This window comes from Crotalus tigris, unplaced genomic scaffold (assembly GCF_016545835.1).
Source record: "Crotalus tigris isolate CLP2741 ecotype Arizona unplaced genomic scaffold, ASM1654583v1 scf7180000018486.1709376, whole genome shotgun sequence".
NCBI lineage: Eukaryota > Metazoa > Chordata > Lepidosauria > Squamata > Viperidae > Crotalus > Crotalus tigris.
This window is the reverse complement of record NW_024097034.1, coordinates 886915-902571: the sequence shown is the minus strand read 5'-3', so window position 1 is coordinate 902571 and position 15657 is coordinate 886915. Positions and strand designations below refer to the sequence as shown.

At 37.0% G+C, this 15657-nt stretch overlaps 1 protein-coding gene across 1 annotated transcript in view; it reads right to left on the bottom strand.

The window, feature by feature from the left end:
- Window positions 1-15444, bottom strand: part of TARBP1 (TAR (HIV-1) RNA binding protein 1) — a 33259-nt gene extending 17815 nt beyond the window's left edge. Inside the window, exons 1-14 of the mRNA XM_039353010.1 lie at window positions 13715-15444; window positions 11578-11675; window positions 11026-11095; window positions 9286-9434; window positions 8630-8682; window positions 7334-7431; window positions 6229-6364; window positions 6044-6140; window positions 4249-4338; window positions 3780-3915; window positions 3213-3306; window positions 2603-2778; window positions 1227-1324; window positions 449-610 (exon numbers count right to left, since the gene is read on the bottom strand). Of these exons, the coding sequence (XP_039208944.1) occupies window positions 449-610; window positions 1227-1324; window positions 2603-2778; window positions 3213-3306; window positions 3780-3915; window positions 4249-4338; window positions 6044-6140; window positions 6229-6364; window positions 7334-7431; window positions 8630-8682; window positions 9286-9434; window positions 11026-11095; window positions 11578-11675; window positions 13715-14594 (2337 nt within the window). The 5' untranslated portion in view covers window positions 14595-15444. The remainder of the gene's footprint in view (window positions 1-448; window positions 611-1226; window positions 1325-2602; window positions 2779-3212; window positions 3307-3779; window positions 3916-4248; window positions 4339-6043; window positions 6141-6228; window positions 6365-7333; window positions 7432-8629; window positions 8683-9285; window positions 9435-11025; window positions 11096-11577; window positions 11676-13714) is intronic.
- Window positions 15445-15657: the final 213 nt, after the last annotated feature.

The window sequence follows — 15657 nt, the reverse complement described above, 5'->3', positions numbered from 1 at the left end:
TAAAGTATATATTTTTAATTCAAATAACGTTTTTATAAAGCTTCATTCTGAGAAAATACCTGTGCTTACTTTGACAATATATTCACCATGTATATTAAGTACAATAACTAGCTGATTCTGACTGACGGTGTTATTCAAGAATAGCTGTTGCTGGAGTTAATATACTGCCTGCATGCGACTCCACCAATGTTTGCAAGGGTGAGAGGCATCAAGGGGCAGAGAGATGAGCCTACTAAGTTGAATCCCTGCCCCCTTTTATATGTGGCAAACTTTTTTCCAGTTAGCAAACATTGTTTACTTTAGGGTTTATTATCTGACATTGGGGCAAACACTAAACCAATAAATAACGCAGATGTGGTAGCATTTCCTCCAGCATCAACAGGGAAAATCCAACCGATGCAAGCTTTGGTTCATTCTAATCTATAGGCCATAGTAAGCTCAACAATACCTTGTCATCACGTATCTCTTGTAGATTGCATAGAGAAGTATTTATTAAAGATGAGACAAAAGTGCAGAGAAATGGTCCTTTTCTCCATCCACTGGCTGAATAAAAACTTATTAGTTCTGACAACACTTGCAAATATAAATTACAATGTTCCAGATGTGACATCTAAAATGAAAAAATAAATTACTCATCTTTGCAATAACAAAAAAAAAATGTGCACATCAAGACACAATATATTGATACAATTTCCATTTATGCATGCAAAACAAGATTTTTCTCTAATTCTGATTGGCAGCTACAATCTTGTAATATTGTAATGCCTTTCCATTTCCAAAACATTTTGCCACTTTGTATAACAACTAGCACTTTTTGGCACAGAAAAAAAGCCTGCCTGTATTTTATTGGATTTTCTAAGTTGCAATGAGACACACACAGACCATTCATTTTTCATGATATATGCCCAGATATGCAAGCAAGAAATATATTTGAACAGTCTGCATGTAACCAACAATTTCCTTATATTATCATCTGAACATATTATTACATAACAATATTTCCATACAATAACTAATCAGCCAGAGCAAATTATATAAATCAATATACATTAATTATTGTATTTGGATGTGTAATACTTTTATAACTATCATACAGATTAGAAATATTTTAAAACTGCTACCTGCTATAAACGATTGGGGACTTTTTAAGCATTCCAAATAAGTTCATTTCAGGATATAAATTACTACAGGTGTTTGCCAGACTGGTTTCTGCACTAAATACTTACAATATTTAGTTCATTTGCAGTGAGTCTTCTGAGGAGAAGATCCAAAATACTTTCAGTGGCGAGCATAATTGACTTCTGAAGAAATACTATTATTTCATCTATATAAAGAATCATTACATTAAAACATTTTGAGTACACTTTTGCTTCTGAAGCAAAAATAGAAATGGGATTTAGACTATTTTACCACTGAAACAGGTAAAACATACATTATACCAGCGGTTCTCAACCTATGGGTCGTGACCCCATTTGGGGTCGATCGACCATTTTACCGGGGTTGCCAAACAATGCGATCCGCCATTTTCCCCCCTCAGGGGGCGACGCCGCGCATGCATGCCGCGCATGGGGCAGCACCGCGCATGCGCGCCGTGCATGGGGCGGCACGTTCGTGTGACGGGGGTCGCCGTCACACGAACGTTGAGAAACGCTGCATTATACAATTAGGTAAGTGGAAACTAAAATGAAAGTTCTTTTCTTTTGCTGACATTTTTATAATAAATAAAAACTAGAAAAGAGAATTCCTTTGTCCTTCACCTCTCTGAGCCTTCTAACCTGCCCTCTTCCCTCTACACAGAACAGATCCAAGAATAATGCTCCTCTCAATTAGAAGAGAATCTAGAACTTTAGACACCCCCAACTAGATCATGTTTTTAAACTATTAAATAAAATTTTAAAACATCTTTTTATTCTTACTTATTTTAACAGTTGTGATAATTCAGAGTGGCCAAACAGCTTTATGAAATGCTTGTCTGGGAAGTGGGCTCAGACTTTTCCCTCTCATCCTTCTTTTGAAAAGGCATATTTGGGACCTAGATGACTGAGAATCTCCAGAGACACAAGAAGATAGGATGGTAATGGCAGAACCCCAGAAGGATGAGAGAGAAGAGTCTGAGCCTAGAATAAGGTGTATAATGAATGAATGAATGAATGAGTCTTTTAAAAAAAACAGCAAGGAAGAAGAAAAGAGAAAATTGGTTTGCCTTGATGGGTGAGAATGAGGAGTTACTTAGAGGAGAGAGGCTGAACCTGAAAGAGATGAATAAATGATCTAGCACTTTGGAACATCATAAATTTGGCCCTCAACAGTTTGCCTTTCTGTACAAACAGAAAATTGTAGATTCAAAAACTTTGGCATGTTAAGGCTCAGACCCCAATTCATGTCTTTGAAATGGCTAGTCAGATCACTACAAAAGTGATTGTGTGACTTCATCTTTATTACTAACAGTAAACATTTGATGATAGAATCCAAATTATGTGATCAACATTTTCAGTGTGCCTATCTACCCAAATAAGGTGAAGTAATTTTCATAGACTTTATGTTGTTATTCTAATTAGAGGATCAAGAATAATAAAGTTAACATACTGAAGATACCACTAACCAACTTCTGGTCTAGAAGTTTTGATTGAACAAATCTGCATTATCTTCAGTAGTAATTGTAGGCTTTTATCAACTTTCAATGATGAGATGTAGGGATTAGTGCCAAGTTTCAGCAATATGTCCAGCAGAGGATTTAAGAGAACCTTCAGGCCAATCCGTTCAGTGCTGTTATTGTTTCTACAAAATAAATAATCAAAGGAGTATCACAAACTTATGCTGACTTCTGGAAAGTAAAGCGCCATTTTCTAAAACAGAAGGTATCACATAGCACTGATGTCACACCTTCCAAACAACAAGTAGGAGAAATCACCAGTCTAAATTTTATGATCTTGAGAGGTATCAACACAAGAAGACACTAGTTTTGGCATATTTCAATTCTGAGTCAGGGTCATCGTTTGTAAAAAGAGAAAGGAAAAAAGAGACAGACTGAACATTTAAATCAGATTATTTTAAAAATATGTTACAATCAATTATCAGAAGGAGTGGGCAAATCCCTAAATGCTGCCCAAGAAAACAAATATATTAATAAGCTAGAAAGTCTCCTTTCGTTCTGACTTGAGATTGGTCCTTGTTAGCCTCTTTTGTATCTAATGGAATAATCTTATACTTACTTAGATGTGTGCCTTATCTCTTCCACATCTGCAGCTAGAAGAATCATTGTAGCTACCCGCTTAGCATCAAACCAGTCCGGAAGACAATATTCTGCTGTTGTGAAAAAAAACCCACGATCTTTTGAATATGAAAAGTATGATATGAAGGTACAAATATATTTTAAAGTGTACAATTTTGCGACAATAATTATCAGTTCAGCTCAAATAAAGGCTGTTGTATGTAGAGTTTGAAATACTTTTTAAAAAAAATTATATAGATTGATATTGAGAAAGTACAAGAAATTTCTATTTTAATTTTGGTTTTGTAAACATGAAATTTAATATTCGAATTTAATGATGTTTTTTTCAAGATAAGACACTGAATATGTCTTAGTACAGTGGCTGTGAAATTAGTTGCACTTTTGAGTTCTCTTAATTACTTAATAAGAAGGTAGAAGTAAACATGTAGATTTCTTTTTCTCATATAAAATCAGCTTTTTCAAAAATTTATAATAAGTCTAATGTGAATGCATTCTACTGTTTTGTAAATGTGTCCCTACTTTAACAGTATTATTACACAATACTTACAACTGGCAAGAGGTGTTTTCAAGTAGTCCTCCACAAGAAGCTGCACATAAACACTTAATGCTGTTTTATCTTGTGGGACTTCACAGTTTAAAGTCTTTTGAAAGTGCTTGTCATTTATGTGCAGCCAATCACAAAGCTGAGCAAAACAAAATTAAACACCATTTGTATCTCTCATATTATTTTTCTATAAACAAGTAGAGGAAAGAATAATGTTAATTCACAGACAAAGCAGCTGGCTTAGGCAGGAATGTTGGCTCAACCTGAATTCAACTACTCTTAAGTTTGAAATTTTACATTATAAACCTAGCATCATGGATACATCATCCAGACAAGTTGGAACAAAATGTACTATGCATCTGGGCTTCTGATCAGAGTGCTGATGTCATATAATCCTTCATAATGAGATTAGCAATAATCATGGCAAACAATTATTACTCAGTTACATAACTGAGGATTTCATTTTTCTCACCATTCTCCACAAAGCAGTTCCTCTTCCTAGAGATTCCTCTGGTTTCAGATACGTAACGAAGTTTGAAATATCCGAGAGTGATACTTTTTGCTAAAGAAACAAATATAATTAGAATTTATTACAATACGGGGAATATAAATATTGTGTCAAGTGTTATTTTAACAGATAGAATACTTCCATATTGCACATTTCCTTTCTTTTAATTATGTAGCATTGCCTTCTTCATATTCTGGCACTGCCATATTTTTCTTCAAAAAAATACAAATTCTAACCCAGTTTACAACACAATGTTTTAGCACAGCCTTATTTAGTAACGAGCTTTTAATCAATTAAAATTAGTTTTTATCTTTTTAAAAAGGCAATCCAACTTAAATTTATAAATAATTTATGTGGCCTCTTATAAAAAAGAGGTAATAGATTTTAGTACCACATCTTGCTCCAAAACTCAATATCATATGTTCATATTATCATAATATCATATCATTCTTTTTAAATTAACAGAAATGTTTACATGCCTGCTGTTGCAAAAACCAACATGAACACACTTTGTCTCTCTTAAAATGTTCTCCCCTTTTGTTGCTGAAGAAAGTGTTCACTTGTCCATTTGCTATTTCTTTTGTTTATATGAAATGAAGTGTAACATAGGCATATATTAGACCAGTGGTTCTCAACCTGTGGGTCGGGACCCCATTTGGGGTCAAATGACCATTTCATGGGGGTCGCCAAACCACGCTGTCCGCCATTTTTTTCCCTTTTCCCTAGCTGTCCTACTCCCTCTTATTGGTGGCCACACCCACTTGGGGGTCACCACAACATGGGGAACTGTATTATGGGGTCACGGCATTAGAAAGGTTGAGAACCACTGTATTAGACTATAAGAACTATATCTGATGCACAAGTTTCAGACAAAATTGTTCAAGCACTAACTTAATCTCCATGGCCACTTTCAAAGAGGAAATACACACAAGCATATTTTCTATCATTAGAGGCAATATGATGACTCTGTAAACCACTTAGAGAGAGCTGTAAAGCATTGTGAAGCGGTATCTAAGTCTAAGTGCTATTGCTATTAAATTTCAACATGCAAACTGCTAGTAAATTGTGGAGCACAATTCTTCATTACATGATCAAATAGACGAGCAAATAGCAATTATTTTCAAAAACAAATATCAATAAAACAGCAATCAGATTATCTTTCTTGAGCCCAAGCCATTTAATCCTGATGCATTTATGGTGTACATAAATTTGAATTAATGACCAACTGAATTCCTGACATATTTTATACCAGGGAGAGCAAACTGAATTGCACAGTTTCTTGGTAACTTCCAATATCAATATCATACCTTAGACATAATAATGTAATCATGCAGTTGTTCATTTTAATGCAAGATAAATACACACATGAAAGCTGACTTGTTTTTTTTCTAAAAAAAATTGATGGCTGGAAAAAATTTAAACAGGAGAAGTATTTCAGTTTGGATTTTCAAGAAGAAATCAAACTAACTGGGACTCTTGCATTTTGAAAGGAAAAAGTTTTATCTATGGAAGCACTATAAAACAATTAAGTGTATGTGACAAATTGCCTTTCCTAAAATATATATATATAAAAACTATCAGGATTGGAATACTTACTACAAAAAATGATGATGATGATTCTATTTAGCCAACATTTAATATTCTGTTTAAAAACTATTTTTATACATATTACAGTGTAATATGCTTTTGATCATTTTTGCTTTATTTTTTTTCCTTCCGTATATTAAAACAACCATTTGTTTAAAAATATAATACTTACTGTATCTATTAAGTGCATAGCTGCTTTAAGAAGAAAGCACTGAGCAGCTCCTCGTAGAAGAATCTGATGTGTGATCATAGTACACTGCAGAACGTTTCTGTAAATGGACCAAATACATGTTTTGAAAAGTCAAATAATGAACTGAGTATACAGAAAATTCACAGAAACAAAATTCAGCACATCACCTTAATGCAAGGAGCCCTTTGCTATCCAGTGCTCTACACTGTGGTATATGTGCCAGTGCCATGGAGAGAAACAAAACAGGAACAGCGCACCAGTGCCTACTGCTCATCTTCTGAATAAATTTTAACAAAAAGCTACCTTTAAAAAGGAAGAAAACAGCATTATTCTCATATTGAAAACAGAGGTTTGTCTAGCTTTCATTCTACATGGAAACCACTTATGGACTTTTTGTTCGAGACTGAAAAGAAAGGCTGTATTAATTTTGGGATTTGACACTTGGATGTGTTTATGATTATAGAAGTACTATATAATAATTAACTTCAGATCAAAGGTTAATATGTGTTATATTTGTAACTGTATCAAGTAAAATAGGAAGCTTTTTTATTTCTTCCTTTTCCCTTCATCCTTTGCAATATGTCCCTTCTTATTTTTCTCTCCAATTTTTTTATATTTCATTCTTTGTAAAAATTTAATGACATATAATAAAAAATAAAGCTAATTTCAAACATAAACGGGAATAAATATATTGTCTCAATCACAATTTAGATTATAATCTTCAAATCTATAGAATGTCTTCAAATTTTAGCCCAAGAGACAGATTTTGTGACCTGGGGGATAAATTTACAGGATAACTGAGAATGAGAATGTTGTAAAATAAGATAGGGCAAGACTAGACATAGTATGCTGTTTTATTTGTTCCAATTTTATGAGTGTTTAATATCACTTGTGCACTTTCACTATCATCCTCAGATTCTGAGCTCCATTTTAATGGAAAGAAGAAACAGTTTAACACAGTAACCACATTCATGAAATTTAGCAAGTGATTTGGGGCTAATTTCTCTTTTTCAGAAGGTCACTGCACCACTATTGCCATTTTTGGTACATGCCAATAAAATCTTCTGCATTATGAGTCTGTGCCAGCCTCGGAAACCTAGTGATATCACTAGACAAGCACTGCACAAACACCAATGTCTTCATCATCATCATCAATTTATATCTGTCTTTGTGTCAAAAATAAAAGTAAAAGCAGCTAGTAATAATAAGTTATCCAGAAGCAGAGAACTGACATTTATGCTATTCCAAAATAACGCCATTAACTACACATACTTTTTTCACTTTCTGGAAGGCTTGTGAAGTAAGTTGCCATGAAATTCTGCAGAATTATTCCTAATGGTGGACAAGTGCCCATAATCTGACCTGATACCCTGTAAAGTTAAAGCAAAAAGATAATTTAAATAAATTCAATGCCAAGGCTACAATTTAATTTTATCACAACATTTTATTAGGTTATTGAATAAATTTGCAGATTATCAAAACCTAAACAGAGATATGTTTCATGTTGATAAATAACTAAAATATTAGAATAATATCCCACGGTATTCATTTGCTCTGGTTGCAAGATAAGAGAGTGTAAAGCTGATTTTTGTGCATCCTGTTTTCCCTAGTAGATTCTCAAACTTAAAAAGAAAAGACTCCTCTCACTTGCTGGAATGGGGAAAACTGTATCCAGAGAGTTCTGTAGGACAGAAGTTTCTCAAAATCAGACAGAAGCATTTTGCCTGAATGGAGCTCCCATTCATAAAAGCTGCCTATGGGAGAGACTCTCTTCTCTCTCTCAATTACATCTAACTAAATCAGGAAGATCCCCCACCCATAAGAGAGGATGTGCAGGAGGCTGTCGGGGTAACAACAGGCAATAACACCAGCTTTCATAAAGTCCTCTTTGCACCCAATGATACCTGGATACCCCTCTTGACTGAAACAAAAAAAATATACAATTTAGATCAGATAACATTCCAAAAGCAAGCTATCCTCAAAGAACAGATAACCATTTTCTGAATAAACAAACTCACTTCCTGATTCTTTTTTTTTTTTTGACAGCCTTGAAACCCCTTCCGATCACAATTATTAAATATGTTGAGAAGGAAATGAGGATAGCATTGTTTTAAAAAGAAAGCTCTCAAAGAGAGAAAAGGGAGAGAAAAACAGAAATCCAGCCCCTTTCAATCTGCATAAGTCTAACCATTTTACATCATTTGCATCCAGTATGGCCCTTGACCTGTCAGAAAAGATAGATGTGGCTATTTCTGCACTTTATAATGAATTAACAGGCAATAGTGGCATCCAAGAGAGCTATTTTCTGGAGTTTCTCTTACTTCTTTTCTCCCTGTCTTAAATGTAGGTGCATCAAATATTAATGTAACTGAGTGATAATGAGAGTGTTATTTTTTTCTCCTTCCTATTCTTCCCTATTCTGACTATAGTTCAACTGCTATTAAAGATAGGTCCAAATATGCAGTTCTTCCCCAAAATGCAATAAAAGCTGAAACAAAAAAAAAACCCTTATCTTTCAACATCTGCAAAAATTCTCTTACCGAGTTTTTCATTAAACTATGTAGTTACCTGCTATAAAGAGAACTTTCTGAGAGAGCATCCATTAAAGGGCCAATAATGAACTAAACGAAAGAAATTAGATTTTCATTAAAAGAAATAAAACAGACATTAATTGCATTTTATTTGTTCTACAGTAAATATCTTTTTAGATATAGACATAATACAGTTAATCAGGGAACAATTAAAATCTTCAGGTAAGATTATATAGGAACACTAGCTTCAACTATTGAAAAATAAGGAATTATGAAGCAGCTATATTAAAAAGTCTTAAAACACTCCCTCCCAGGGGAATAGTGGCAACAGCTAGCTAGGCCTTCCTTAGGGCAGCGGTCCCCAATCTTTCCAGCTTTGCGCACCAGGAGCATCGGCAGCAGGGAGAAAGGATGGTTTTGCATGAGAGGTGAGTGAGCATGTGCGCGCAGCTTCATTTGTGCCAGCAGCAGGCGCATGGGCGCACCCCACTCACACAAATGGAGCTTTGCGTACAAATGTTTTCCCACTGTTGGTAGAAGTGGAACTGCATGCATGCGCTTGCCCGCCCATTGCTTGGGCATCCTGGTTCCCAACACGCCACAGGCCAGGACGGGGCCATGGCCCAAGGGTTGGGTATCCCTGCTTTAGAGGATTAATAAAAATATCTTATATGGATGAGCAGCAAACCTTACCTCTGAAGATCCTTGTGATGAGGGAAGACATTTTCTTTGCCAGATTTCAAGAAAGTGAATGACACTTTCCTTTGCCAATGTCTTGTTTTCACTCTCAAACATTCTTTTGTAAATGCACATATGCCATGAAGGATGGAATGTCCAACAACCTGTTGTGAAAAAATAAATCTGTACACTTTGCATAAGCTATTTCCCTTGATTGCATGTCCATACAAATAATTTAGTTTGTTAAGAGCTGATTATTTTATATAGTTACAGCAATTATAAGGAACATCACAATGAAAACGATCTACAAAGAAAAACAATATTAAAAATGGGGATGGCTGGAAAAGGATCTTTTCTTCAACCTTAATAATGTAGTTGGTTTATACAAGACAAGCAGTTACTTATATAGTCAAAACTTAAACTAATCAAAACTTTAAAGACAGAAGATGAATGCCTTTAATTGGCTCTAGAAAGCAACTGAGAGATTAATATCTGTCAATGTAATGTAGCAGTTATCACTAAGTAAAACTTCCAGATGCCATGTAATTGAATGTAGAGTTCAAGAGTCACATTAGGGGAGACAATATAGACTCACCTCCCTAGCTAACAGCCCTCTTTCCTAGGGTAGCCGAGGGAATCTTGGGGCGGGCACTGGACAACCTAAACATTTTCATTCTGCAGGATTTAACTAAAGAGGCAAAAGTGACTTATAACATCATCTGATCATCTAATCATTATTCTACCAGTATAGGACTACTGAGGACTGTCTATCTATCTCTCTCACCTCAGTGATAATTGGCAGATGTCACAAGTTGCTATAAGTTGCAAAATGGTCAAGGACTGCTTAGCTGGAAGTTGCTGAGAATTTTGGCTTCAGATGTGCCACAAGGCACATTCTGAAACTAATATTCTGTTTGGGTACAGCTGTTGCCATGACGGTGAAGGAGTGATGGGTTAAGATCATGAGCTTTTCTTATTGATTCTGGACTGGCCTCCAATATCAACATAAGAATAGAGAATGGGTTTAAAAGACTCTGTCTCAGATAAGTGATGTCTCTGAATTTGCGACGTTTTATTTCTTGCTTATACTTCAGTGATACTGAAGCCCTGGATAATATGAAAGTACTAAGATGGTCCAAGGTCCAGTTGCAATCAGACTAGATCAACTGGCAAAAATGCTAAATTAGGAAGCAGAAATCCAAGCAGCAAAATCTCTGAGTAGCCCTTGAAACAATTCCTGCCCTAAGACTCTAACGCCTCTAGGTCCACACTAGTTTGCTTTAACCCAATACCAAATCCTGTCCTTAAGTTTCTTTAAGGTGGTGCTCATGAGCAGTAAAGCTGTTTTGCAGAATAGGTAAGCAGAAGAAAAAACAAGAACGGTTCTTCCTTTTCCATCCCAGAACATAGCATGGCTCTGAGGGCCAGACCACTTAATTGTGAACCTAATGTTTTGTATATTCTATAAACACATAGAATGATTGCCTTGTGGAAAGGTGGGACATATATCAAATTAATTAAAATGATGAGTTTACATTTCACTCAACCAACAATGTAATCTGTGATAGGGGAATACCAAGATGAACTAACTTCATTTTATGTTTGTTACCAACTACAAAGGCTAAAAATATTTCTAAAGGACATGAATAATCAATCACCAGTAAATTTTGCAGAACTGAAAATAAATTCAAAAACTTACTTGGTGATACCGAACGTTAACAGGACTTATCTTAACCCCCCCCCAAAAAACCTTACCTATTTCTTCTGATACTGCAAGTTCATACAAGCTATTCAACTTTGGCAAAACTGGCTTTATAACATGTATCTGAAATTGGAACACAGAAATTACTGTATTAACATGCTTTATTAATAAAAAGTATAATCTTAGATAAGAGATAGATATTGATCTTTAAGATCTGCACAACAGTAAGTGGTGGGGACCATGAAAATGTTAGCATAAATATTCAGTGTAATTCACACACAGGACTTCTTTTATGAACTTTACATTTTAAGTCATTCTGATTTTAAGTCCCTTCAACATATTTTTTAAAAATATGTAATCACTAAGATTGAATCATTCCCTCTATTTTCAATTTCTATCCATGCTGTCTGAAGGTAAAGCAATAACTTCTATAAATGCTAATGTATCCATTTAGCAATAAAATAGTTCTGACATCTCTATTCCTGTCTTCATCTATTTTTTATATCTTACAACTGTATCAAACCCTCACATATAAATTTGGTAAATACTATAAATAAATTTTGTTTACAATAACAAAACCAATGCTCTTTAGTAACTATATTTACCTGATTTCCTTCCAAAGTCTCCATTATTAAAATATAATTTTCCCAAAACTGGGTAAATTGATCTTTTTTTTCAGCACACCACCAAAACAAACAAGATCCTATAAGATAAGCAAATCAGATGTTTTGTCTTTTAAGCAAAGTTATATAAATAACGCCTATGCCTAAATTAATGTTAATAATAGAAAATAATAATGCAATCTCTGATCCCTTCAAATAATCCTATCACTATCAACAGGAAATATCTCTCAATACAATGTCCAAGTGGGCAAATGTCCAAGTGGGCAACCAGAAATAATATTTTCATTTAAGAGTATAATTCTTCCTCTCTTTATAATTCTCTATATGTGGAAAAGACCTCAATCATTTTCTTTCTTCCTCTCCTAACAAGCCCTACATTGGTACTGTATTGATTATATGCCATCAATTTGTTGTCAACTCTTACGATCAGACAGTTTTTCTCCAGGACAATCTGTTCCCACACAACTGAGTCCATCCTCCTTCCCTTTTCAAGTATTATAGACTTCTCAAACACTGTTACTATCTCAACCCAATAAAATAGCTACATACAATTTAGACTGGAGGTTTTCTTGCACCTCATTTGTTATTCACTAGGTAATTTTTTTTATCAGCATCCAACACAGAGACTACTCTTATATTTCCCAACTAGGTTGCATCCTACAGGAACTAGTATGAAGCAGGTTCTCCTAGAGCAGGCATGTCGAACTCGCGATGTCACATGACGTCACGCAACGTATCGGGCCAGTTTTGCCATTGCCAACAATGGGGTGGGCGTGGCTTCCACATGACATGTCTGGCCCGCGGGCCAGCAATTTGACACCCCTGTCCTAGAGTGACCTAGATCAATGTATTGAAGTTTGATAGGATATGGAATGGCTATGACAATGAAAAGATGTACTACTATAATTTTCTTTTTTTCTTAACCTATTTTTGCTCACCTCATTCTATTTGAAGCTTAGGCTAGCATTTCCATTTATTGTTTTTAATGCAAATCCAAGTTCATTCTTAATGAAGTATTAACTTCACTAGCAACTGAATGAACAATGAAGCAAAACTATAGTCCTCACTCTCCTTATAGTTCCATCCATCTTCTATCATGAGAACTTTTAAAAAAGCTATTAATCAGTTTCTGCACATTGTCTTGTGACATGATCTTTGTCTGGAAAGAATAATTATTTCTCTTGAACAATCTATATTATAAATCTTTAGTTCTACTTTTTTGTTTTTATCTGAGCAAATTTAGAAAATCCATAGAGACATATTGCCATAGTTTTCTCAGCTACATCTACATTTACTATGACAGATATGTTCCATCTTTGACTGAATCTATTCTATTAACATACCTACTATTGATTTTATTATCCAAGGCAATATTTGACTAAAAATATTTCCAGCAATTTGTACCTCCTAATCCAGAATTTTATGTATCTCAACTAATATCCCACCAAAGGCTTTTTTCCAGGCTAAGTAAGGAGTTTCGAGTACCATTCTTTTCACACAGGGAATGCATTTTGACTGCTATCGTCTGCAATGTTTTCTGAATTAAACCTTTTTTTCCCCTTCAAATACGGTGAACAGAAATTTACATGTTACAGATACATATCTGACAGATTTGTATAAGGCCGTCAAAATTTATGGAATAATTCATGTCAGGATAGAATGACCACCGAGAAAGGGTTGATTATCATTTATTTCTCATTTATGGTCATCTAATGATAAGTACCTTGTGACAATAATAGTACTTTAGATTTAAAGCAATTTTCTATGCCATTCCAAAACCTGACTAGTTGGCCTTGGGCTGGAAAGCCAGCACAAACATGCCTTTTCTCACAATCACTCCACATACTAAATGCTTGCAAGACCAGGCTTTGGGTCTAGCACAGTGGTTCTCAACCTTTCTAATGCCGCAACCCCATAATACAGTTCCCCATGTTGTGGTGACCCCCAATCACTTATACATCACCAGGTGCCAGGGGCATGGCCAAAGAAAAGGGGGAAAAAATGGCGGACAGCCTTGTTTGGCGACCCCTGTGAAATGGTCGTTCGACCCCAAATGGGGTCCCTACCCATAGGTTGAGAACCACTGGTCTAGCATATGCCATTCAGAGCCCACAGATACCATTTCCATCGTCCAGGTTACACCTGCACTCCAAGGCCACTTTATCAGATACATCGACGGCTTTCTTCAACAAATACCGGGCTCTTTTTCGGCACAGAGCATCGCTCTCCGACAGTCCCTTTTGCACCACTTCCCAAAAGTTGTAAGAAAGCCTCGCATCCAGCAGAGAAGCTGCCTCGCCATGCGTGACACCGTTCTGTCGAGGAAACAGGACGTCGGACAGGGCGCTCAGGACCAACAAAGTCCGGTTCACCCGCGGAACATCGCCCAGGGGCGACAGCACCAGGCCTTCCCAGATGAGACTCAGGGCGGCGCCGTTTCTTCCTAACACAGGCAACAGCCTGCCGCCCACCAGCAACGCTTTCTCTTCCTCTTGCTCGTCTTCCCCGTCTCCTCGCAGCAGCTTCAGGGCGGCCGCCACGGTTCTCCTGAGCAACTCGGAGTCATCCAGCCAAGGCGCCGCCGCACACAGAACCTCGACTCGGCCCTCCGTTTGCAAACCCTGAATCCCCACGCAGCTTTCCAGCACTTCGCCGGCCAACCGCTCCGCCAGGCGGGGTCCGCAGACCAAGACGCAAGAACGCAGCACTCCACCGGCTGCTGTCATGAATCTCCGCCAACTCTCCGGGCCTCCACCCGCCGACACGCCGCTCCCACTGAGAAGCGCCGGGAGGCAGCGATGCAACGCCAGCTCCCAGGCCGCCCGTTGCGCCTCGTCGCCCTGGTTGCGCGGTCCGACACGTGTCGCCCGTTCCAAAAGGAAACGCAGCGCCTCCGCTCGCTCGAGGCTGAGCGCACTCTCTTCGCCGCACACCGTCCGCAGCAAGGCACCCCAATCGGGGCACTGAGAGAGCAGCGCGTCGGCCAGCACCGCATCCATAGCGAAGGGAAGCACGCGGCCTAGCAGTCACTTAACACGCTGCTTGCCCAGTACTTTTCCCCAGCAGCCTTTGCGCTGAAGGCGGCTATAGAAGGACTGGCCTGATGCGCTTGCTAGGTTTGTTTTGGCAGTGCTTTTGCCATTCGCTGAACTAGACAGCTGTGAGGCAGCAATTCAGCTGGTGAAGCCAGTCCCCTTCCTGTATTATACAGTATCGCTCATTTACCTAATGCATGAGGTACGTCTACTACTTATAGGCAGAGTAGGACTAGGTTAAGGATTGTGATTAGAGAAAGGGAAGCCCCGTGGATAAGATAAGAAGAGAAGATAAGATAACCTTTATTATCATTTTTTTACTGTGGGCACAACGGCACACATCAAAAACGAAATTTAGTTGCCCGCTCTCAAAGTGAAACACATACATGACACACACACCTAAACATACTATATAGGAAGGAAACCCTTTTAGGTAATGTAAGGACTGAGTGGGCAAAAAGTATTAATTGCCAGAACTTGCCAGATTTGCATGTTTACCCTTTGTTGCACACTCTGAGAAATTTTATATCCAAATGTATTTTATTCTTTTTACTGTTTCCATCTTCCATTAAAATATTAACAGAATCCACAATGGTCTGAGAATCAGTGTCTCCACCAGATAATTGATAGTCTGGCTCAAAGTAAGTTGATCAAATTAAAATTAGCAAATTTCCTTAAACCCCCAAATAAGTTACCCAGACATAATTCATATATCAAAGGATAAGGTCTGCAAACAGAGGAACTGCATGTTCCCAAGAACACACACATACACACCCTCACGTGCTACCCTAGAATCAGCAATTGACACCCTGGACAAGCTCCCTCTATAAAAATCTGTTGTATCCCATTTCTCTATTGCCTGCCCTTAAAGGCAAACTGTTTTGTTTTTAGGAATAAATATTTCTTCCTCACAGCTGTGTGGATCTCATTTTTATTTATTCTTGCGCAGCCCTGGCTCGAGTTTGAACCCCAAATTATTCTTCTGACAACACTTAAACATGAATTTATAAATACTTACTGATAAACA